This window comes from Caretta caretta, chromosome 2 (genome assembly GCF_965140235.1).
Source record: "Caretta caretta isolate rCarCar2 chromosome 2, rCarCar1.hap1, whole genome shotgun sequence".
NCBI classification, from domain to species: Eukaryota; Metazoa; Chordata; order Testudines; family Cheloniidae; genus Caretta; species Caretta caretta.
This window is the reverse complement of record NC_134207.1, coordinates 239018241-239043913: the sequence shown is the minus strand read 5'-3', so window position 1 is coordinate 239043913 and position 25673 is coordinate 239018241. Positions and strand designations below refer to the sequence as shown.

General features: G+C 46.4%; 1 protein-coding gene across 3 annotated transcripts; it reads right to left on the bottom strand.

Moving 5' to 3' along the window:
* LOC125631306 (sperm acrosome membrane-associated protein 3-like) lies at positions 1-23913 on the bottom strand. Of its 3 annotated transcripts, none has more exons than XR_012667275.1 (5): positions 11126-11296; positions 10711-10869; positions 8967-9045; positions 2674-6986; positions 1-1533 (listed from the first exon to the last, which is right to left on the bottom strand). XR_012667275.1 is itself a non-coding variant. In XM_048837776.2 (5 exons), exons 2-5 carry the CDS (start codon positions 11262-11264, stop codon positions 6920-6922), a joined length of 444 nt encoding a protein of 147 aa, XP_048693733.1. In that variant the 5' UTR covers positions 11265-11296; positions 23856-23913; the 3' UTR covers positions 1-6919. The 3 variants fall into 3 exon arrangements, 2 of the variants coding, with proteins under 2 accessions (XP_048693733.1, XP_048693732.1); XM_048837776.2 differs by adding an exon at positions 23856-23913 and having other exon boundaries at positions 1-6986; XM_048837775.2 differs by adding an exon at positions 23680-23774 and having other exon boundaries at positions 1-6986.
* Positions 23914-25673: the final 1760 nt, after the last annotated feature.

Here is a 25673-nt window from a genome sequence, read left to right as displayed (position 1 = left end):
TGTGAAGCAACAATGATTTTATTGCCTCTACAAGCGGTGATCGAAGGGAGGATGGGAGGGTGGTTAGCTTACAGGGAAGTAGAGTGAACCAAGGGGCGGAGGGTTTCATCAAGGAGAAACAAACAGAACTTTCACACCGTATCCTGTCCAGTCATGAAACTGGTTTTCAAAGCTTCTCTGATGCGTACCGCGCCCTCCTCTGCTCTTCTAACCGCCCTGGTGTCTGGCTGCACGTAACCAGCAGCCAGGCGATTTGCCTCAACCTCCCACCCCGCCATAAACGTCTCCTTCTTACTCTCACAGATATTGTGGAGTGCACAGCAAGCAGTAATAACAGTGGGAATATTGGTTTCACTGAGGTCTAAGCGAGTCAGTAAACTGCACCAGCGCGCCTTTAAACGTCCAAATGCACATTCTACCACCATTCTGCACTTGCTCAGCCTGTAGTTGAACAGCTCCTGACTACTGTCCAGGCTGCCTGTGTACGGCTTCATGAGCCATGGCATTAAGGGGTAGGCTGGGTCCCCAAGGATAACTATAGGCATTTAAACATCCCCAACACTATTTTCTGGTCTGGGAATAAAGTCCCTTCCTGCGGCTTTTGAAACAGACCAGAGTTCCTGAAGATGCGAGCATCATGTACCTTTCCCGGCCATCCCACGTTGATGTTGGTGAAACATCCCTTGTGATCCATCAGAGCTTGCAGCACTATTGAAAAGTACCCTTTGCGGGTTATGTACTCGCCGGCTTGGTGCTCCGGTGCCAAGACAGGGATATGGGTTCCGTCTATGGCCCCACCACAGTTAGGGAATCCCATTGCAGCAAAGCCATCCACTATGACCTGCACATTTCCCAGGGTCACTACCCTTGATATCAGCAGATCTTTGATTGTGTGGGCTACTTGCATCACAGCAGCCCCCACAGTAGATTTGCCCACTCCAAATTGATTCCCAACTGACCGGTAGCTGTCTGACGTTGCAAGCTTCACAGGCCTATCGCCACTCGCTTCTCAACTGTGAGGGCTGCTCTCATCTTGGTATTCATGCGCTTCAGGGCAGGGGAAAGCAAGTCACAAAGTTCCATGAAAGTGCCCTTACGCATGCGAAAGTTTCGCAGCCACTGGGAATCGTCCCAGAGCTGCAACACTATGCGGTCCCACCAGTCTGTGCTTGTTTCCCGAGCCCGGAATCAGCGTTCCACAGCATGAACCTGCCCCATTAGCACCATGATGCATGCATTGGCAGGGCCCACGCTTTCAGAGAAATCTGTGTCCATGTCCTGATCACTCACGTGACCGCACTGACGTCGCCTCCTCACCCGGTATCACTCTGCCAGGTTCTGGTGCTGCATATACTGCTGGATAATGCGTGTGGTGTTTAATGTGCTCCTAATTGCCAAAGTGAGCTGAGCAGCCTCCATGCTTGCCTTGGTATGGCGTCTGCACAGAAAAAAGGCGCGGAACGATTGTCTGCCGTTGCTCTGACGGAGGGAGGGGCGACTGACGACACGGCTTACAGGGTTGGCTTCAGGGAGCTAAAATCAACAAAGGGAGTGGCTTTACATCAAGGAGTATTTCAGGCAGGACTTCACAGAGGGTTCCAATAAGAAATGGTGCACCTAAGTTATTGTTCTTATTGGAACAAGGAGGTTAGTTTGGCCTCTGATTGATACATGGCTAGATTTACCTCGCTGCACCTTCTCTGTGAGTGACTGCAGTGTGACCTAGAGGAATGAGTCCCCTAGACGGGGGGGGGGGGAGCAAATGAGTACAAAACAAATCTGGTCTATTTCTTGTTTTGATCGACTCCATCTATCTTTTACATCTTTGGCTGGCAGCAGACGGTGCAGAAGGACTGCAAGCCATCCACATCTCATGGCTGCTCAGCAGAAAACGGTGCAGTAGGACTGCTAGCCATCCTCATCTCTTGCCTGCCTGGCAGAAGATGGTACAGTACAACTGCTAGCAATCTGTATCGCCTGCCTGCTCACCATAAGATGGTTCAATAGGACTGACTGCAGGACTAAAGAGAATGACTTGATCAAGTCACTCCAAATTTAGTCCCTGTGCCCATGTCTGCCCAGGCGCTCCTGATCGACCTCACACAGGCGACCAGGAGCACCTCGTACATGACGATGACAGCTACCAGTCCTATTGCACCGTGTTCTGCCTCAAGGCAATGGGTTGCTGCTACTGTGTAGCAATGCAGTACCGTGTTTGCCAGTACCCGGGAGACATACGGTGACAGTGAGCTGAGCGGGCTCCATGCTTGCCATGGTATGGCGTCTGCACAGGTAACTCAGGAAAAAAGGCGCGAAACGATTGTCTGCCCTTGCTTTCATGGAGGGAGGGAGGGAACGGAGGCCTGACGATATGTACCCAGAACCACCCACGACAATGTTTTAGCCCCATCAGGCATTGGGATCTCAACCCAGAATTCCAATGGGCAGCGGAGACGGCGGGAATTGTGGGATAGCTACCCACAGTGCAATGCTCCGGAAGTCGACTCTAGCCTCGGAACTGTGGAAGCACTCCGCCGAGTTAATGCACTTAATGCACTTAGAGCATTTTCTGTGGGGACACACACACTCGAATATATAAAACCGATTTCTAAAAAACTGACTTCTATAAATTCGACCTAATTTCATAGTGTAGACATACCCTTAGTAACTTACCCCTCTTGGCACTTGGATGTAGTAATTGGGATAGTCATTAAGTTGTATTGCAGTTTTCCTTTAAGAAAGAGTGAAGTAATTTTTAAGTTACAGGAGTGCAAAAATCCTGTGCAACTAGTAAACATTTATATATAGTAGCACTCTTTTAACTTAAAAAATCCAGGGAGGATTTTTGGTGTCAGGGAAAATATGTTAAAAACAAATCCCCTAATTTACTTGCTGCCGAGATTTTTGCCAAGTGAATATTTTATGTCCAAGTTATAAACTTCTGAAAGATGGGGGGATATAATGGAAATATTGAAATAGTCTTAAGCAATGCAGTGCTATGCACTGACGTACTGTATGGGGTCAGCCCTGTTTCTACTGAAGTCAGTGGCAAGCCTGTCTTTGACTTGAATGGGAAGATGCCCAGGCCCTGTATGTAATTTTTCATGTCTCAGTGGGAGTTTTCATACTGTGTCCAGAGATGATCTCATGATCCCTGTTGTCCATGAGTGTAGCAATGTCTTCCAGCAGTTGGTTAGCTAGCTCAAACATAAGTGCTAGCCAAGTTACCTGGAATACTTATGTCATCACAAGATTTACAGGTTCTGAAATGCAGTGGAAATATGGTGATCTTAGAGAAAACCTAGCAAATGCTAGCTGTAGAAATGAATGGAAAACTTGCTTTCATACAGAAACCAAGGAAAATATATTCTGCATGTCCTTTGAGATTACACATGGATCATGTTGAAAGTGAATTACTTATTCCATGTCTGAATAAAAGTGAATCTAGGACTCCCGATCTTCCCTTATATAATTATAGGGCAAGAGGGAGGACACCAATCAGCTATTACTCAAAGCAACCACGCGATGTCCCCATAGTGCTACAAAAATGCAGCACAAGCAGTATTTTTCTAGCTGAACAAAATATCCAGGAAGACCTTTTACGACAGGTGGTTTGACGCAACTGTAGCTGATACCATCAAGAAATTCACAGAAGTCCATCTCATCTCTATGCCTGCTCCAGGCACTTAACAGGACTGTAAGTCTGCAGAACATGCAAGGAATATGTAACAGAGATCTGTAGTTTGAATCACAGAGGAGAATTTGATACTTAATCCACCCTACTGTCCTTAGCTCTAGGGTGGGGAAAAACGGAAATCTGTTTCCTCCAAATTTGGATACATTCTGTGATATAGATGTCTCACATGCCAACATTCCTGTGGGTTAGGATCTGGAGTCTTGATGTGAGGGGGGCCTTTTGTGAAAAAGATTATCATTAATTATTTCAGTGTCAGCCCCATGCTGTCTGTTTAATCTAGGTTGGGTTGTCAAAACTGCCAAAGTTTGATGAACCTGGGAATATTTTCAGACCCAAATCCATTTATAACAGGATGGTTGCTCTGATTTTTTTTTTCCTTTTAGCAAAAACTACCTTCTGGTATTTTTATACATTGCCAAAAGATAGCAAGAAATAACCAGGCACAGGCAATTCTCAGAAGTGGGGACAACTAACTATTTCTCTTTAACTGTGTGTCTCGGGGACCTCTTGATGCCAACTCGCAGAGGCCATAAGGGTTATAGGAATCCCCTGGTGAGGTATTTACATTCTAGTTCATCAGACTGTCATGCGAGGTCTCCACTGAAAGCCTGTGTCACATGGAAAATGCATATATGGCTGGTGTGTAAGGAGTTATGTATATACATGGAAAATTATGTTAAGATCTGTGTCTAGGGACTGGTCACCAGCAAAGGTGAAAAATAGATAAACATTTTGTGTCTGAAAGAAAACCATCTATCTGTTTTCATGTAAAGTATGTATTGTTTGGCTCACAGTGGACCTCCACTTACAAGTCTGAACCCGATGATAATGAAGGATTGTGAAATCTTCAAAGAGAGAAAATTAATAGGAAGAGGTAAACAGCAGGGTTTATCCTGTTTTGCAAACTAAAACAATGGAGTGGGGTACTATATATGGGGTATAGTTGAACCCCTAGTTATTCTTTCAATCTCTGAGGCAAACTGTCAGTGGACTGATCTTATGAGAGGGGGGTCTCAGTCAAACTGGTTGAAAATGCCAGGGAAAGAACTTGAAGTAAGCCATCTTGCAGAAGATAGGGGAATGCCTTGTTAGCTAAGTTTAGCCTCTAGAAAGTGTGTTATGATTTTATTTTATATGTAACCATTTGTTTCCAATATTCTCACTCTCTTTCACTTGAATGTCTGTTCTTTGATGATAAACTTATTCTTGTTTTTGAGATAGATATGTAAGTGCTGTGTGTTATGTAAAGTGGTCATTCTGAACTGAATCCTACAAGTTGGTGTGTGCTATTTCTTTGGGAACAGCAGGCCTGGTAATTCTGTGAGTGTTCAGTGGAACAGGGGCGGAGCACTTCAGAGGGTTGCTCGGAGGACTCGGGGTTTTGTGTGTGCCTATTGCTAATCTGTACAGAGAGAGTTAGGCCTACAGTATTTGTGTTGTCAGAGGCTGGTGGTTTCAGGGAGCTGATCCACAGCAGGCACAGACAAGATTTCCTCATGCCCTGGGTGCCCCTGGGAAGCATCACACTCTCAATTTCTTTGTGTCAAACTTAGTGTCACTTTAGCTTTTGAATTCCAACTGCTACTGTGCCAATCAACCCACTCCGATGTGGCGCCATTCATTTTAGTGAAAGCAAAAGAACACATCATACAGATGGGTAATGATCAACACACATTAAAGAATTCTATAAAAATCTAATAATAGACTGTAATAATCTGAATGGATCCCAAAGATTTAGGAATGTTTCCAGCCATTTTATGGGATTCCCATCTCAGCTCTTTGGCCTATCATGTGGGCTGCACTGTAGTTGTTTTGCACTGCACTGTGGACTCAACTCAATCTAAATTCTGCATATGTGGACACTGGGGGATTACCCATACTTCAGCAGCACAGAGCCGGCATAGCAACTCCCATGCAACCCCTGCAGCTAGTGTAGAGGGAATGGGTGAGAGGTGATGCAGCTGGTGTATCAGCTCCTGGGGGACGAGGAGAGGCATAGGTAACTGATGCATGCTGTCTCTCAGGGTGATCTAACTGATGCTGAGGGATTGGCCGAGCACTCAGCCAGCCCAGGCACAGGGAAGTATAAACATGGCTTAAAGCCATGAGTTACACCGTGCACTCGTCAGCCTTAGCTGAGTCTGAGTCCTTGATTTAATTTCTGCTTTTGCTGTGGACTTTTTATTTGGGATTTTTAGAAGGTCTAGAAATGGTTTTCAAATTAGGATCAAACTCCCACTTTCTAGTAGCAGAGATCTGATATAAACAAGACTACTGCATGCACCAGCCACCAAAACTTTGGGGCTCAATTCTGTTCCCACTGATGTCACTGACAAAACTCTGATTGACTTCAATGGGAGTAAGAACAGGACATGGGTACCTCTGACCAGGGATTAACAGAACCTGCTGGGGGTTGGACTCTAACCCTCACTGTGACCCCAGATAGGAACACAAATGCACTGGCCTGCAAGATACAAGGCTCCACTTGTCTCTGGGCAGATGAGGACAATCCGGGATGGTTGTAGACTTCACCATGCTTGTGCTGTGGCTAAGTTTTGTAAACTTTGGATTATAGTAGCATTTATTTATCTTTTCAGCCACTTGGAAATTGATTTCATACTTATTGCACATTTTGCTGCATTTCAGTGGGAATGTGTGTGACAGAGACAGGATGGAATTGCTCATCATTTTGGTTAGCAAATACTTACAAATTTTGCCCAGCTCCCAGTGAGACCTGGCACATGGCACATATTTTGCACCCTTTAGCATACAGGTAAATCTTATGCGTTCTCTGTGGGACATGTTCATACACCTTTGAGCTTCTCCAGTTTGCCCTCTTTGAAAACCCCAAAGCACCCAGCAGTTTCTGGAAACCCTTTTGAACCAGTTATAATTGCAGCTCCAGAACCTTGCCTATCAGCCACTTCTCCTTCCAGTTGCAGTTTCACACAGAACTAAGCTCAGGAAAATCATCTGGAGTTGAGTCCTAAATAGTATGTGAAACTAAAGGCCTAAGCTGATTTCTTTTAAATTAATAAATCCATTTATTTTTTTTGAAAGTTATACTTTAAATTAGTATTTGTTGTTTTGTGTTTTTCCTGTTGGTTTGTGGAATGGATTGTTTGTATGTGCTAACTGCCAGAAGTGCACAGGGAGAGACAGAAACATTCCCTTTTCAGGAAAACCCTGAGAAGTCATAGCAGAGCCAGGCTGGTGACTTTCTCACAGGTCACATCCATCCACCCACTCAGACAGGTCTCGCCCTTTGCAGTGCATTGTCCAGTCCTCCCTGAGGAAGGAAAAGGCAAAGAGTGAAACTTAGGTTTTATTATTATTATTAATAATAAATTATGTTTCTCTAATGTCCCTAGCAATAGAGAAGAGATGGGAATCTGTTGTAGTAAATCCTGGAAGAGGATTCTGATTTCAGGATGTTGGACACGCAGAGACCCTGAAGCTCCCTGGCTCTTTTATCTCACAGCCTGAGGAACACAGCCTGTGCTGTGCAGTGTGTTACCACACTAAGTCTATCTAAACCTGACCTGGATTAAGCAATCATAAGGCCAGATCCTATCACCCTTACCCACATCGAATAGTTCCTCTCTGATGGAACAGTCCCACTGAAATGAAACCCAAGGAGTAAGGTACTCCTCAGTGTCAGGGCAGCAGAATTGAGCTCACTGAATGGCTAGTCGACCATGCTGCAGTAATTTCCATGCCAAAGGATCCCTAAGTAATTTATTGCCTACATAGCATACAGAAATTACCTCATCCACTCTTACATACTGCTGCCTCTGTGGTGAAACATGCAAAGCAACACCCTACTGCAGGAAGAGCAGGGGGATAATGTGCCCAACTGAAACTACAGGAGGGAAACCTGAAAACAGAATGGGTGGCTCCCCAAATTGGAACTTAGTCAGGACACCGGGGTTCACCCATCTATTTTTGCACAAAGTGCTATGGGTCTTGTGATGACTCCATATTTATATGTGCTTTGGAATTTTTCTCTGACCTCCTTTCTCAGTCTCTATTTGTTTATTATTCTGTCTTTATCATGAATTATACTCCTTAATCGGGACTTGGGCTCCACTATGTCACCTGCACATCTACCAATGTGATATATGCCATCATGTGCCAGCAATGCCCCTCTGCCATGTACATTAGCCAAACTGGACAGTCTCTACGTAAAAGAATCAATGGACACAAATCAGACGTCAAGAATTATAACATTCAAAAACCAGTTGGAGAACACTTCAACCTCTTTGGTCACTCGATTACAGACCTAAAAGTAGCAATTTTTCAACAAAAAAACTTCAAAAACAGACTCTAAGGAGAGACTGCTGAATTGGAATTAATTTGCAAACCGGATACAATTAACCTAGGCTTAAATAAAGACTGGGAGTGGATGGGTCATTACACAAAGTAAAACTATTTCCCCATGTTTATTCATCCCCCCCCCCACCCCCCGCTGTTCCTCAGACGTTCTTGTCAACTGCTGGAAATGGCCCACCTTGATTATCACTACAAAAGGTCCCCCCTCACCCTCCCCCCCCCCACTCTCCTGCTGGTAATAGCTCACCTTACCTGATCACTGTCCTTACAGTGTGTATGGTAACACCCATTGTTTCATGTTCTCTGTGTATATAAATCTCCCCACTGTATTTTCCACTGAATGCATCTGATGAAGTGAGCTGTAGCTCACGAAAGCTTATGCTCAAATAAATTTGTTAGTCTCTAAGGTGCCACAAGTCCTCCTTTTCTTTATGCTAGGCACTGTACATCCTAAAAAGACTGCCCCTCGCAAAGGAAATTCCAATCTTAGCATATGACAAGAGACTACAGGTGGAGGAAAAACAAAGGCGGGGCAGACAAGGGAACATGAAATCGCTGTGACTGGTATAATGAGCAGCAGTTTCAGCCAGACAACTGCATAGCTGTTGTGTAGCTATCATGGTAAAGGTGAGCCTTAAAGAGGCCAGTGTAGTGGCTATGTGAATGTTTACTGTCCCTTTATGCCTCATTTTTGCCTTGTTTTGTCCAACAGTTCTTTTCCTCTGTTCCTTTCTCTATAATCTCTCCTAAATGGTTTCTCTTAATTGAAATTAGGCAATATGAGTTTGCTTATCAGGCACTGTCTGTTCACCAAGTTCTAAGGATGTATTGTGTTTACTTGTATTGCTTCGGTGTTAGACTTAAGCAAAGGGCAAACATTCACAATCACAAATGCTTATCCGTATTTCCAAAGAGAATCTCTGAGGGCTCCCCTTACCAGGCATCCATTCCTTGTGGGTCTTGCACAATTCTTTTGGCACAGACTATGTCATCTGTTATGTCATTTGACAGCAAGTCTGCAAGGAAAAGAGGGGAGCATGAATGGGGGTTTCCCATGTGAGATCTCAGTGTGGTGCACCCAAGTATAAGGGACATGGCTGTTTGGCTGGCCATCCCTATGTAGTGCTCTCTCTGTGACATTCAAAAGGGGCTGCTTGCTTGTGCAGCTACAGAGCTGCAGTATTGAACTGGGCTCCCCTTGTCCTCCTTGCTGCACTCTCAGAGCAGGGAGAGTGAGGGGAACCTAGATCAGAGCAACACCTCCCGGCTGTGCCTGAACATTGGCGGGCAGAGTCCTCCACCTAAGCGGTGACAATCCCAGAACATCTGCCCCCCTATCCCCCCCCCACACACACTCAGAACTGGGTAGGGAGAGATCTGCCTAGACCTCCCCAGCCCTCATATGTGGAAAGAGAAAGATGGCCTAAGAGAGAAGGGAAAGCCGATGGGAGGGGAAGGGGAAGGTAGGGAAAGAGCGATGTGATGGGATGGGGGAATGGTCTGAAGAGAATGTAGTGGTGGGCAGAAGGAATTGGAGTGGGAGAAAGACGTGAGGCCAGGCTAAGGGAATGAGCGAGAAGCAATGAGAGCGAGGGGGGCAGAGGTTGCTAGAGGAGAGAACCTGTGAGGACAGTTAGATTTAATGTAGGGAAGAACAAGTGAGGTGCATGGGCTAGAGGGGCTGAGCTCATAGGAATTAAACTTGCACTCACTCAGCCTATCAAGCCACACACAGAGAAAAGAATCGGAGGGACCATTGTTGGGTAGCTGAGAGATCCAAGGGCCCTACCCTACCCAAAAAGGTCAAGAGGAGAATCCCCTCAGCATATATGGTAAATAGCAGGTACCTCCCACCCCAGCTTGCCAGAGGCTGCACTGCACCCTCTGCTACTTTCCATTGAAGAGCGCATCTGATGTGTTGGTTGGAACAGGAGAGTGGGAGTCCGGACTCCTGGATTCTGTTCACAGCTCCAACAAGTTGCATGGTTTTGGTCATGTCAGTTAACCAATTGGTGTAATAACACTGTTCCCATAGGTGAGTTGGGAGGTTGAATTAATTCAAGTGTGTGACATACTTTGATACGCTCAGGTGAAAGGCAGAGTTTTATTATCCCAGGATATGCATTATGTGTATCCCTGCCAAAGGGGATGGTACCTCATTCTGCCCATCCCCTCTGGGATGGCTCTGAACCTGCCTTCCCACCCCAGCCCAGGCAAAGTGGCTTCCAGGAAAAACACATTACTATGGCTGTGCCTGGGTGTCCCCCTTAAAAGTGGGGAGTTCCCATGATGGAAGTGGTTCCACAGAACAAGTAACACGGCTCCAGGCTGTTATCTTTCTCAGGTAACCACCACATGGCTAATGATGAGAAAATGTGTTTTCTCCACCTCAGCCCTACCCAATTCAGGGCTGCCTACTCTCCACCCAGAGCCCAGCCCTGCAGGGAGCCCTCCACAGGGTCCTAGAAAGGGGGGATGGTACCATGGAGCTCTCATTCCCAGGATATGCATTATGTGTATCCCTGCCAAAGGGGATGGTACCAAAGGGGAATGAGAGCTGTGTGTTAATTTTTAACTGAGGAATGAAGAGCAGCCTACCACGACATGGGCAGGAATCCTGCAGCTGCTCTCTCCACCCTTGGGGAGGGGGGGTGGATGAGGGGAAGGGTTAGGGACAGTACCAGTGCAGGGTATGTGACAGAGGTTCTCAGTGGGACTCCGGTAGTTGTTGCACCAGACACGGCTGTTGATCTGGAAGATGCCATAGTCCGTGCTGCCATCTGCATTGTCGTCCTCTGCTGCTGAATTGAAGCCGCTCTCAAAGAATGCCATGCAGATCCCTAATGCGGGAAGAGAACATGCTCACTGTCCACTGCAGAGGCTGTCCACAGAAACAGGGGCAACTCGGGGGAGTACATGAAGGCAGAGCCCTGGAGAGGAGGGAGACAGCATGCAGAGACAGACAAATAGTGGGAGTGGGGAAAAGGCAGCGGGAACGAGGGAGTGGTAGACAGGGTGAAAGAGTGAAGGGAGTTTGCCGTGAGGGGAAATTGGGGAGAAGTGTGTGCGTGAGAAGGAGGGAGCACTAAAACTCACAGTTGGCGAGGCTGTAACCCTCGTACCCGTCCAGCCCTTCTTCATGCAGCGTATAGGCTAGTTCACATCGGCTAAAGATTTTTGCTTCATTTGCCGTGATCAGGCAGCCGAGCAGGGAGAGAAGTGTGAGCGCCTTCATTTTTGCCAGAGAATGGGGAACCTCAGTTCCACCTTTGAGGAAAAAATAGAAGAACTAAATATCAGAGGGGGAATTCTGTGGCCAAAGGTCTAAACTCCCTATTTCCATAAGAAATACTGGCCTGACTGTCCCTGAGGTAACCCAGTATTAAACTTTTCACTCCAGCTGTGGTACCTTCTCTTTCGCCCATGGCTATAATCTTGCCCTCAGAGGGGTATTTGTTTCGCACAGAGGCACTACAGAGTGTGCATGCGTGCACAAACACACACTGTAAACTGGACAATCTAAAAGACTAACAAGTTTTATTAATCCAAAAACTGAAAACACTGAGGCTAACGGCATCAGAACTTCACAGCTGACTTTCTCATAATTATGTACATGGTGAAGAGTCAGATGTCCCCTGGGAACTGGAAGGCTGACAAGTGCGATCCGCCTGGCAAAGGGTTACACATATTAAAGGCTAAGACATTTTGGCCAATGGCCACTTCTTACTCTGGAAGCATGTCCGCAATGATAGCAGTAACTTTGCTCTCTCAGGGGCCCTTCTCTTCCCTCCCTCCCCACATTTTCCCTGGGACCCTTATAAGAATAGTTTGTGGCATTGAAGGCCCAGACCTGCCAAGTCTACTTCTTCTATTTAGAAAAGCTGGACGTGCACAAGTCCATGGGGCCGGACGAGTTGCATCCGAGAGTGCTGAAGGAACTGGCGGCTGTGATTGCAGAGCCATTGGCCATTATCTTTGAAAACTCGTGGCGAACCGGGGAAGTCCCGGATGACTGGAAAAAGGCTAATGTAGTGCCAATCTTTAAAAAAGGGAAGAAGGAGGATCCTGGGAACTACAGGCCAGTCAGCCTCACTTCAGTCCCTGGAAAAATCATGGAGCAGGTCCTCAAAGAATCAATCCTGAAGCACTTGCATGAGAGGAAAGTGATCAGGAACAGCCAGCATGGATTCACCAAGGGAAGGTCATGCCTGACTAATCTAATCGCCTTCTATGATGAGATTACTGGTTCTGTGGATGAAGGGAAAGCAGTGGATGTATTGTTTCTTGACTTTAGCAAAGCTTTTGACACGGTCTCCCACAGTATTCTTGTCAGCAAGTTAAGGAAGTATGGGCTGGATGAATGCACTACAAGGTGGGTAGAAAGCTGGCTAGATTGTCGGGCTCAATGGGTAGTTATCAATGGCTCCATGTCTAGTTGGCAGCCGGTATCAAGTGGAGTGCCCCAAGGGTCGGTCCTGGGGCCGGTTTTGTTCAATATCTTCATAAATGATCTGGAGGATGGTGTGGATTGCACTCTCAGAAAATTTGCGGATGATACTAAACTGGGAGGAGTGGTAGATACGCTGGAGTGGAGGGATAGGATACAGAAGGACCTAGACAAATTGGAGGATTGGGCCAAAAGAAATCTGATGAGGTTCAATAAGGATAAGTGCAGGGTCCTGCACTTAGGATGGAAGAACCCAATGCACAGCTACAGACTAGGGACCAAATGGCTAGGCAGCAGTTCTGCGGAAAAGGACCTAGGGGTGACAGTGGACGAGAAGCTGGATATGAGTCAGCAGTGTGCCCTTGTTGCCAAGAAGGCCAATGGCATTTTGGGATGTATAAGTAGGGGCATAGCGAGCAGATCGAGGGACGTGATCGTTCCCCTCTATTCGACATTGGTGAGGCCTCATCTGGAGTACTGTGTCCAGTTTTGGGCCCCACACTTCAAGAAGGATGTGGATAAATTGGAGAGAGTCCAGCGAAGGGCAACAAAAATGATTAGGGGTCTGGAACACATGAGTTATGAGGAGAGGCTGAGGGAGCTGGGATTGTTTAGCCTGCAGAAGAGAAGAATGAGGGGGGATTTGATAGCTGCTTTCAACTACCTGAAAGGGGGTTCCAAAGAGGATGGCTCTAGACTGTTCTCAATGGTATCAGATGACAGAACGAGGAGTAATGGTCTCAAGCTGCAGTGGGGGAGGTTTAGATTGGATATTAGGAAAAACTTTTTCACTAAGAGGGTGGTGAAACACTGGAATGCGTTACCTAGGGAGGTGGTAGAATCTCCTTCCTTAGAGGTTTTTAAGGTCAGGCTTGACAAAGCCCTGGCTGGGATGATTTAACTGGGAATTGGTCCTGCTTCGAGCAGGGGGTTGGACTAGATGACCTTCTGGGGTCCCTTCCAACCCTTATATTCTATGATTCTATGATTCTCCCTGTATGCTACAGTTTTGGTCTTTTCTACAGGTCTTCAAGGAAACTTGTTTTTTTCTGATTCTCGGCTCTGAGTGTGTGTGGATGGAGGGAGGCATCAAAGGGAGAAATCTTATGAAATTGGAGCATTGTTTGTATGTATTAGAAAAGCCTTGACACTAACATGTTTCAGAGTCATCTAGTGTTTCTCTGGCATCCCTCCTTTAGATTCTCCAACCCCAGATTCCCCAGCCTCACAAGACAGAAAATACTTTCTGTTCCGGTTTTTTGGACCACATTTCTCAGATTTTTCCTTTCATCCTATTCCATCTTGAAATCTACTGTGAAAGCATCTTAGGGGCTACTTAGCAATTTATCAGCTTGTTCCTAAGGTCAGAAAGCAAGGGAAAGACAGAAAGGGAAAAAATGGGAATGTGGCTTTTTTAATCCCTGTATTTCCAGACTGAATATTTAATATGTCATTGCTGGATCTTTTAAACCCACCAGTAGAGACTTGTTGAAAATGACCTGGCTTACTTTATTTCATTATTGTTGCCGGCACCCAGTGCCGAGAGGCTGAACAACAGCTTGAGTTGGTTCGTTACCCGGTGTGCTACACCCAATAATCACAACGGGGTGGAGAAGCAGAAAAGTTTATTTGAAGCTTCAAAAAGGTACAGGGAGATTTGAATCTCAAATCCTGTACAACAGAGCAGGAAGTTACACAGGCTTTTATACATCCTTTTTCCCAGCATACTTATCCAATAGCAAGCTGCTCCAAGTACCCATATAGCCAGCCAATCCAGTTCCCAGCTAGTTCCCTGATTCTCTGTATCATTTGTTAAACTATACATAAAGCTGCTTTATTCAGCATTGTTCTTCCATATTTCCCCTGTTTGGCCTTGCTTAGTTTCAGGCAGTCTGACTCTGCAACATACTGTTGCAGATTCTCAGCATAACTGCTGTGTGTGCCTCCAGGCGGGGGGGCCAAGGACACTTGGGCCTAGCACGCAGAGCTGCTGCGAGTGCCTCCAGGCGGGGGGGGGGGGGCAAGGACACCGGGGCCTAGTGCGAGGGGGCTTCATCGACACTCGTGGTCTTCCATCCCCTCGAGTTACCTAGTGGCCATGCCCCAGTGTTCCCAACATTATGGTATTTTTGGGATTAATTAAGTGATACAGTTATAATGCTAACAGGCATTTTCCCTACTGTCCTCTTCCTCATCTTCTTAGGACTTGTCACCATGAATAAAAGAATAAGAGTAAGAGGGGGAATATTGCCTGGGTTTATTATTTATTGGACTTATATACATGGGGCCTGCTCTTAGGCCCCTTGTTCCACCTGTTTCACATCTCTCCAGCAGTGGAAAGCAGCTGGAAAATTGACTTAACTGGCCCATTGGGGATTCTCTTAACTGTGGCTGGCCCTACCCCATCTCTCGAATAGGGTACATGTTGGGGGAGAATGCAGGGTGGTCAGCACACTGCTATGCCAGCTTCTAGCTAGACCCCAATCAGGAAGGTATAAAGCTGCTATTGACCCTGCCCCTTATGACCCTTATCTAGAGCCATCAAACATGCAAATATTTCTCTCACTGGTGGTTTGTTGCCCCTAAAATGGGAAGGCATAAGCTTCTGATAGGTTGAGCCTGAACTTATGCAAATATCTACACATTAATGCTAATTTACTGAGCACTGTTTTGTCTCCAGATTTTGGCAGGTGTGGTGGTATTAATGAAACAGTAGCAAAAGGTATTATCAGTTCTTACTGGTGGCAATAGCAACAGCAGGACAGAGCCTTCTTGGACAGGATGGCTAATATTTTAAGGGACAGTTGTACCCCCCCAAACCTTAACGTACAGCTTCTGATCACAGCTTCCTCCACAGCAGAGTCTGGTCTGAAAGTTCCCAACCGACACCCAGTGTCTCCCCCTCTAACTGCTCCCCCTTCTAGAACCTGCTCCTCCCTATGTCCCTGTGACATCACTCACCGCCATTCTCAGTTCAAAACAACACAACAAAGCTTTGTTGTGTGTCGTACATCTCAGACTCCTGCATTCTAAAATATACTGCAAAATTAAATAATGCAAGGAAGTGGTCATCTGTAGCAGAGCTGGGTGAATACTGCAAACATATTTCTTCAAATCGTCACTTCTAAAAGCATGTTTAGGATCCTATTTTAGGATATGTGAACAAAAATAGTTTTGAATCCTTAATCACAAGTATTCACACCTGAAAATGGATTCTAACTCCTCCAATCAAGCAACAGAAGCTTGTCATGTGACCAAATGCTCAAACCTGTGTCAAAAACCTGTAAAACCTGTAAAACCTGTGTCAAAAATACTTCTAAAACACTCACAATGAGTTAATTGTGAACAAGCTTCAGGCCAAGAATTATTCCCATAAATTATTCAGTGAATGCATTCAAACAACAGATTATTTATTTGTATTGTGGTAGCATTCAGAGGCCCCAGTTAAGCTTGGGGCCCCGTTGTGCTAGATCCTGTAAACACAAATAGTGAGAGACAGTGCCTATTAAGACTTACAACGGAAGCATTTTTATACCCTTTTGATCGATGGGGAACTACATACAGAGTAAAGGCCTGGTCAGGCCCTAAAGGACTTACCCAAAGTCATGCAGCAAGTCTCTGGTAGAACCAGGAGCTAGTCTCCTGAGACTCCATTCAGTGCCTTAACCACAAGACCATCCTTCCTCTCTAGGGTCAGGGACATAATGTAGGTCCCTCATCCTCGCCTCTGCCTCAGCACAGAGGGGAGCAGAGTTCTCTCCCTATGTTCCCCAGGCATTGTGAGTGCTTGATACAATGCACATTATCTCCTGGAGCTCCTGCTGGTGCTGTGTGCCTCCAACAGGAACTTCTGGTCCCCTATCTGGTATTGCAGCTCTAGCAGCTCAGTTGGACCAGTGAACCTGGCTGCTAGAGACAGGAAAGTGTAGTAGCATTATACAGGGCACTGGTGAGACCTCATCTGGTTTAGTGTGTGCAGTTCTGGTCTCCTATGTTTAAGAAAGATGAATTCAAACTGGAAAAGGGGAAGAGAAGGACAACTGGGATGACCTGAGGAATGAAAAACCTACCTTATGAGAAGAGACTCAAAGAGCTTGGCTTGTTTAACCTAACCAAAAGAGAGCTAAGGGGAGATATGATTACTTTTTATTAATACATAAGAGGGATAAATACCAGGGAGGGAGAGGAGTTATTTAAGCTAAGCACCAATGTGGACACAAGAACAAATGGATATAAAATGGCCATCAACAAGTTTAAGCTTGTTTCTAACCATCAGAGGAGTGAATTTCTGGAACAGCCTTCCAAGGGGAGCAGTAGGGGCAAAAAACCTAACTGGCTTCAAGATTGAGCTTGATAAGTTTATGGAGGGGGTGGCATGATAAGACTGCCTATAATGGCATGTAGCCGATCTGCAACTGCTTGCACAAGTATCTCAAATGGCCACTGATGGGACACTGATGGGGAGGGCTCTGAGTTACTACAGAAAATTCTTTCCCAGGTGTCTGGCTGGTGGGTCTTGCCCACCTGCTCAGGGTCCAACTAATCGCCATAGTTGGGAACAGGAAGAAATTTTCCCCCAGGTCAGGTTAGCAGAGACCCAGGGGGGTTTTCTCCTTCCTCTGCAGCATGGGGCCTGGGTCACTTGCAGGTTTAAACTAGTGTAAGTCGCGGGTTCTTGTTGGAATTCCCTCCGAGACGTCTTTCAACTCAACTTCCCAAGAACTCAGTTCAACTCCAGTTTTCATCACTCAGGTATATTTATTTGGCATATAGCAGTGCTACACTGAGTTGATCAGACTCAAACACAGGATGTGGGGTGGTAGATGCAGGATACATCACAGCTCCAAAGTTACACAGAAAATTCATTACATGTCTCATTGCATTTACCATACATTGCATCACACATTTCTGGATTGGTCTGGTTACTTTGCAGGAACCAATCTCTGTGCAGCATGAGCTGTCCACGCACTGTCCATGCTTTGATTTCCTCTTCACCTTACCTCTGCATTCCTAACTTATTTTGTCCTTTGTTATCTAGTTCACAGGAAATAGTTCCCTGTTCTCTCTCTTGGCTTAGTTGGTTCAGACATTCTGTCTTCTTAGCCTACTGACCTATTTACTTATCTTTTTTAGCACAAATGTTTTGTTTTGAACCTGATGAATTCATTTACGCCCTAATTCTGTCTTCCAAAAAATGAGGCTTCCCTCCATGTGTTACTTACTCATGTTGGGCTAGGCCTCAGCTACAATTCTCTGTAACTTGAGGTCTTTAAATCATGATTTGAGGACTTCAGTAACTCAGCCAGAGATGATGGGTCTATTAACGGAGTAGATGAGCAAGGTTCTGTGTCTTGCAATCTGCAGGAGAGCATACTAGATGATCATGTTGGTCCCTTCTGACCTTAAAGCGTATGAGTCTCGTATAGAACAAGGTTCAATTGTTAAGAATATAAGAATGGTCAGACTGGGTCTCAGTCTTTTTTAATCTCTCCTCATACAAAAACTGTTCCATACCCCTAATCATTTCTGCTGCCCTTCTCTGTACTTTTCCCAAGTCTAATACATCTTTCTTTCAGATGGGACAACCAAGACTGCATGCAGTATTCAAAGTGTTGGCATACCATGGATTTACATAGTGGCATTATGATGTTTTTCTGTCTTATTATCTATCACTTTTCTAATGGTTCACAACATTCTGTTAGCTTTTTTGACTGCCACTGTACATACAGCAGATGTTTTCAGAGAACTATCTACAATTCCAAGATCTCTTTCTTGAGTGATAACAGCTAATCTAGACCCCGTCATTTTGTATGTATAGTTGGGATTCTCTTTCCCAGTGTGCATTCCTTTGCATTTATCCACACTGAATTTCACTTGCCATTTTGTTGCCCAATCACCCAGTTTTGTGAGATTCTTTTGTAATTCTTCGCAGTCAGCTTTGGACTTAAGTATCTTATGTAATTTTGTATTGTCTACAAACTTTGCCACCTCACTGTTTACCCCTTTTTTGGGGCCATTTATGAATGTGTTGAACAGCACTAGTTCTAGTACAGATCCTTGGAAACCCTGCTATTTACTTCTCTCCATTGTGAAAACTAACCGGTCATTCCTACCCTTTGTTTCCTATCTTTTAGCCAGTTACTGATCCATGAGAGGACCTTCCTCCTTATTGCCATTCCTGATTACTTTTCTTAAGAGCCTTTGGTAAGGGACCTTGTCAAAGGCTTTCTGAAAGTGCAAGTACACTATATTCACTGGATCATCCTTGTCCATCTTTTTTGACCCCCTCAAACAAGTCTAACAGATTAGTGAGGCATGATTTTCCTGTACAAAAGCTGTGCTCATCTATGTGTCTGACAATTCTGTTCTTTACTATAGTTTCAACCAATTTGCATGGCACTGAAATTAGGCATACTGGCCAGTAATTGCCAGGATCACCTCTGGTGCCTTTAAAAAAAATAGGTGTTACATTAGTTATCTGCCAGACATCTGGTACAGAGGCTGATTTAAGCAATAGGTTACATACCGCAGTTAGTAGTTCTGCAGTTTCATATCTGAGTTCCTTAAGAACTCTTGGGTAAATACCATCTGGGCCTGGTGACTTAATACTGTTTAATTTATCAATTTGTTCAATTTGTTTTTATCAAAGGCTCTTATGTAAATTAAGTTGTCATGAGATAAGACGGAAGATCGTTTCATGGATTGAGAACTGGTTAAAAGGCAGGGAACAAAGGGTAGGAATAAATGGTAAATTTTCAGAATGGAGAGGGGTAACTAGTGGTGTTCCCCAAGGGTCAGTCCTAGGACCAATCCTATTCAACTTATTCATAAATGATCTGGAGACAGGGGTAAACAGTGAGGTGGCAAAGTTTGCAGATGATACTAAACTGATAGTCAAGACCAAAGCAGACTGTGAAGAATTTCAAAAAGATCTCACAAAACTACGTGATTGGGCAACAAAATGGCAAATAAAATTTAATGTGGATAAATGTAAAGTAATGCACATTGGAAAAAATAACCCCAACTATACATACAATATGATGTGGGCTAATTTAGCTACAACTAATCAGGAGAAAGATCTTGGAGTCATCATGGATAGTTCTCTGAAGATGTCCACGCAGTGTGCAGCGGCAGTCAAAAAAGCAAACAGGATAGAGAATAAGATGGAGAAAATCTTATTGCCCTTATATAAATCCATGGTATGCCCACATCTTGAATACTGTGTACAGAAGTGGTCCCCTCATCTCAAAAAAGATATACTGGCATTAGAAAAGATTCAGAAAAGGGCAACTAAAGTGATTAGGGGTTGGAACGGGTCCCATACGAGGAGAGATTAAAGAGGCTAGGACTTTTCAGCTTGGAAAAGAGGAGACTAATGGGGGGATATGATAGAGATATATAAAATCATGAGTGATGTGGAGAAAGAAAATAAGTAAGAGTTATTACTTGTTCCCATAATATAAGAACTAGGGGCCACCAACTGAAATTAATAGGTAGCAGATTTAAAACAAAAGAAAGGAAGTTCCTCTTCACTCAGCGCACAGTCAACCTGTGGAACTCCTTGCCTGAGGAGGTTGTGAAGGTTAGGACTATAACAGGGTTTAAAAGAGAACTGGATAAATTCATGGAGGTTAAGTCCATTAAGGGCTATTAGCCAAGGATGGGCAAAGAATGGTGTCCCTAGCCTCTGTTTGTCAGAGAGTGGAGATGGATGGCAGGAGAGAGATCACTTGATCATTACCTGTTAGGTTCACCCCCTCTGGGGCACCTGGCATTGGCCACTGTCGGTAGACAGGATACTGGTCTGGATGGACCTTTGGTCTGACCCAGTATGGCCATTCTTATGTTCTTTGTTTCAAACCTCCTCTATTGACACCTCAGTCTGGGACAGTTCCTCAGATTTGTCACATAAAAAAAACCTGACTCAGGAGTGGGAATCTCCCTCACATCCTCTTCAGTGAAGACAGATGCAAATAATTCATTTAGATTCTTTTCAATGGCCTTGTCTTCCGTGAGTGCTTCTTTAGCACCACCATCATACAGTGGCTCCACTGATTGTTTGGTAGGCTACCTGCTTCTGATGTTTTCTGTTAGTTTTTGTGTCTTTTTGCTAGTTGCTCTTCAAATTCTTTTTTGGCCTGTTTAACTGTACTTTTACACTAGATTTGCCAGAGTTTATGTTCCTTTGTATTTTCCTCAGAAGGATTTGACTTCCAATTTTTAAAGATGTCTTTTTGTCTCTAACCCCATCTTTTACTCTGTTGTTTAGCTGTGGTGGCATTTTTGGTCCTCTTACTGATTTTTTTATTTGGGGTATACGTATAGTTTGAGCCTCTATTATGGTGTTTCTAAAAAAATTCCACACAGCTTGCAGGCATTTCACTCTTGTGTCTGTTTCTTTTAATTTCCGTTTAAGTAGCCGCCTCATTTTTGTGTAGTTCCCCTTTTCAAAGTTAAATCCTAATGTGGTGGATTTCTTTGGTATTTTCCTTCTGTAATTTAATTACATTATGGTTGCTCTTACTGAGCAGTTCAGCTAGATTCACCTCTTGGACTAGATCTTGTGTGCCACTTAGGACTAAATCAAAAATTGCCTCCCCACTTCTGGGTTCCTGCTCCAAGAAGTAGTTATTAATGGTGTCTAGAAATTTTATCTCTGCATTCCATCCTGAGGTGACATATTCCCAGTCAATATGTGGATAGTTGAAATCCCCTGTTATTATTGGGTTTTCTGTTTTTGTAGCTTCTCCAATCTCCTGATCATAGAATCATAGAAGATTAGGGTTGGAAGAGACCTCAGGAGATCATCTAGTCCAACCTCCTGCTCAAAGCAGGATCAACGCCAACTAAATCATCCCAGCCAAGGCTTTGTCAAGCTGGGCCTTAAAAACCTCTAAGGATGGAGATTCTACCTCCTCTCTAGGTAACCCATTCCAGTGCTTCACCACCGTCCTAGTGAAACAGTGTTTCCTAATATCCAACCTAGACCTCCCACGCTGCAATTTGAGACCATGGCTCCTTGTTCTGCCATCTGCCACCACTGAGAACAGTCAAGCTCCATCCTCTTTGGAACCCCCCTTCAGGCAGTTGAAGGCTGCTATCAAATCCCCCATCACTCTTCTCTTCTGCAGACTAAACAAGTCAACTTCCCTCAGCCTCTCCTCGTAAGTCACATGCCCCAGCCCCCTGATAATTTTTGTTGCCCTTCGCTGGACTCTCTCCAATTTGTCCACATCCTTTCTGTAGCGGGAGGCTCAAAACTGGACGCAATACTCCAGATGTGGCCTCACCAGTGCCAAATAGAGGAGAATAATCACTTCCCTCGATCTACTGGCAATGCTCCTACTAATGCAGCCCAATATGCCATTGGCTTTCTTGGCAACAAGGGCACACTGCTGACTCATATCCAGCTTCTCATCCACTGTAATCCCCAGATCCTTTTCTGCAGAACTGCTGCTTAGTGAGGGTGATCATTTCTCAATGACCCTCACAATTCTGGTCAGGTGGTTGATAGTATATTCCTACTGCTATACTCTGATTATTCAAACATGGAATTTCTCTGGTATTGTTTGATTCATTTAAAACTTTTATTAGATTTGACTCTATGCTTTCTTTTACATATAGTGGCCCTCCCCTAACCAGTGTGACCTATTCTGTCATTCCTATATATTTTGGATCCTGATATTACCATCTCCCATTGATAATCATCCTTCCATCAAGTTTCTGTGATGCCAATTATATCAATATCCTCATTTAATACCAGGGACTCAAGTTCACCAATCTCAGTTTTTAGACTTCTTGCATTTGTATACAAGTACTTATAAAATCTATCAATATTTAGTTTTCTGTCTTTGTGTTATGTAACTGAATGGGACTCTTTTTCATTTAACTTTCTCTCCAGTTCCTCCTACCTATGCTCTATTAACTTCTATCCTCTCCTCTTTAGTAGTATATAGAATATCCCCTTTATTAAATCATTCCCTAAGTGATTCATTTGTCTGAACCATGTGCTCCCCTGCACCTATGGGCTTTCCCCCAGCTCTTTGTTTAAAAACTCTTCTACCACCTTTTTAATTTTACATACCAGCAATCTGGTTCCATTTTGGTTTAGGTGGAACCCATCTTTTCTTTACAGGCTCCTCCTTTCCTAAAAGGTTCACCAGTTCCTAATAAATGTAAATTCCTCCTCTGAACATCATTGTCTCATCCGGTGATAAGTTGCCAAAATCTTAACAATCAGTTCCCTATAAAAAGTTCTGATATAAGGGATGTCCCTCTGTCTGCCCCCTCCCAAACTCTCCCCCCAGGCTCCATCCTGCCCCCCAGGCTCTGTCCTGTCCCCTCCCCCCCCCCGCTCTGTCCTGCCCCCCTGCCTTCCCCAGACCCGTTCTCCATCCCTGGTGCCTGCCGGTGGTGCAGGAGTCCTGCAGCCCTTGCATCAGTGGGGTCGCTCCCGGCATGTGGGGGAGGCGGCTCCCTGCAGGCAAAGGCTGCCGTCTGCCCGACTCCCCACTGCGGGATGTGAGCGCCCCCAAGCGGCAGAGGCCGGACAGCCCCACAGCGCAGGAGCGGGAGAGACTGGGGGGAACTCACCCCAGCATGCCTACGGCAGCCCCCAGCCATGGCAACAGCCAGCTCTGCCCAGCTTCTGGGGCAGAGGAGGCTGCTGCTGCCAGGGGCCTGGCTCCCCGGCCCTATGCGGTGCCCAGTCACATGGTGCCTGATCTCCCTGCCCAGCGCAGCTGGTCGCGTTTCTTGAGCCAGACAGGAAGCAGCATGGAGCTTGGCCATGGCTGCTGAGCGAGGCGGCATTGGATCGGCCTCTGCGTGCAGGGCCCTGGAGCAGCTGCCCAGGTGTCTGTGCAGCGCAGGGACCAGCCGCAGCGTGGCTCCTGCCCCGAGACAGGACACGGAGCCCCGCAGCCCTTCCATAGCCCCGTGCCCCCGAAATGGTGCTGCTCCATGCACCCCCCTCTAGCACCAAGCCCCTTCTCCAACCAGGGCCGGCTCTAGGATTTTTGCCGCCCTAAGCAAAAAAATTTTTGGCCGCCCCCTCTTTTTTTCATGCCCTCCCCGCCCCGGCTCCTCCCCTTTCCAACCCCTTCCCTAAATGCCCGGCCCCGCCTCCTCCCCCGGGCATGCCACATTCCCCCCCCCATTGCTTCCTACAGTTCTCCCCCCGCAACCCCCTGCCCTAGCTCACCTCTGCTCCGCCTGCTCCCCTGAACACGCCGCCGCTCCGCTTCTCCCCCCTCCCTCTCAGGCAAGGGAGAGGTAGCGCGTTCAGGGAAGCAGGCGGAGCGGAGGTGAGCGGGGGAGGGGGGAAGTGCAGGAAATAATGCGGGGAGGGTAGAGGAACCGCTTCCCGCCCCAGCTCACCTCCACTCCACCGCCGCCGCCTCCCCCAAGCGCACCGGTGCTCGGCTTCTCCTCCCTCCCTCCCTCCCAGGCTTGCCGCGCCAAACAGCTGTTTGGCATGCGGCAAGCCTGGGAGAGAGGGGGGAGAAGCGGAGCGGCGGCGCTGCGCTCAGGGCAGCAGGCGGAGGTGGAGTGGAGGCGAGCTAGGGTGGTGGGGGCACATTTCTAGGGGTGGTATGGCCGGCGCCAGAATGCCGCCCCTAGAAATGGGCTGCCCCAAGCACCTGCTTGTTTTGCTGGTGCCTAGAGCCGGCCCTGTCTCCAAAAGCCCCCTTCTATAACACTGAGCCCTACACCATGCACCCTCCCTAGCGCCACGAGTCGGGGCCCCCTTGGCCTGGGGCTGCCCCCAGCCGAGCCACAGCATGGCTGGGACTTTCTGGGGCACCGACTGCCTACCCAACCCTCCCTGTTCCCCGTCCCCTGACTGCCCCCCCAGAACCTCCGCCCCCTCCAACCGCTCCCTGCTCCTTATCCAGCCCCTCCTCCCAGCCCCGGCTCAGCCCCCTGACTATGCTGCTCAGGGCAGCGTGTATGGATGCCGCGCGGCCCGCTGGAGCTCGCAGCCCCACCCCCGTACCATGCTGCTCAAAGCGGCAGGTGCTGCAGAGCTGCCCAGGAGCGGTCCAGGGCGCTGGTGCCGGCGGCACGGCATGCTGAGGCTCTGCGAGACGGCAGAGGGTGGGGGAGGGGCTGGGGGAGCCTGCCCGGCTGGGAGCTCAGAGAGCCCTAACAACCGGTTCTAAAACTGCTTCTAAATTTAACAACCGGTTCGTGTGAACCGGTGCGAACTGGTTCCAGCTCACCACTGGTCTCATCCATACATTGACACCCTGCAGTTCTGCCTGCCTAACTGGCTCTCCGCATGGAACTGGAAAGATTTCAGAGAATGCTACCATGGAGGCCCTGGACTTGATACTCTTACCTAGCAGCCTAAATTTGGTCTCCTGGACCTCTTTTCTACCTTCCCTTATGTCACTGGTACCTACATGTACCACAACCACCGTCTGCTCCCCAGCACTGCACATAAGTCTATCTAGATGTCTCAAGAGGTCTGCAACCTTCACACCCGGCTGGCAATTCACCATGCCCTTCTCCTGGTCATCACAAACCCAGCTATCTATATTTCTAATAATCAAATCTCCCATTACTATTACCTGTCTCTTCCTAATAACAGGGGTCCCCTCCGCCAGAGAGGTATCCTCAGTGCAAGAAGATACCATGATATCATCTGGAAGGAGGGTCCCGACTGTGCAATCATTTCTCTCTGCTCCAGTTACCCTGAGTTACCCTTGCCCCCTTGTCAAGGGATCCTACAGTGATTAGTTGATCAAAGAATGGCAGACTAGAGCCTCCTTAGGAAGTTCTCAGCCTTGCCTAGCAGGTGGCTAGGCTCAGCACACAGCCCCCCAAACAGGCTACACTATAAACTTCAATCAAGGAGGCGTGCACAACAAACAAACAAACAAACAGGCAACAAACTGACCCCAAGGGTTACTTAGTGGCTTCTCCTTCACCTGGAGAACTGCCTAGCAAAAATTCCCCTATTTGCTAGCTCCAGGATTTTGTTTCGCTCCATTTTGTTTTATCAGCTCATCGTTTATTTGTTATACTCAGCATGGAAAATTAATAAACCCATTTAAAAATACTGTGGGGGAAGGGGGGAAGAGGATGGAAATCCCTTCTTAAGGGGGCACTTGAATAACTTAAAGCAACAGAGCTGATTTGCTTTATTTTTAAATGCCTAAAATTAACCAAAAATAGGGTTGTGGTAGTGGC

Bases quoted from the DNA above. Each gene is read 5' to 3' on its own strand.
- LOC125631306 (XM_048837776.2), bottom strand. From the start codon at position 11,264: ATGAAGGCGCTCACACTTCTCTCCCTGCTCGGCTGCCTGATCACGGCA. The intron at 10,870-11,125 runs GTGAGTTTTAGT...TTCCCGCATTAG, and splicing joins GGGTTACAGCCTCGCCAACT to GGATCTGCATGGCATTCTTT. The intron at 6,987-8,966 runs GTAAGGGGAGCC...TTCCTTCCTCAG, and splicing joins CCACAAGGAATGGATGCCTG to GGAGGACTGGACAATGCACT.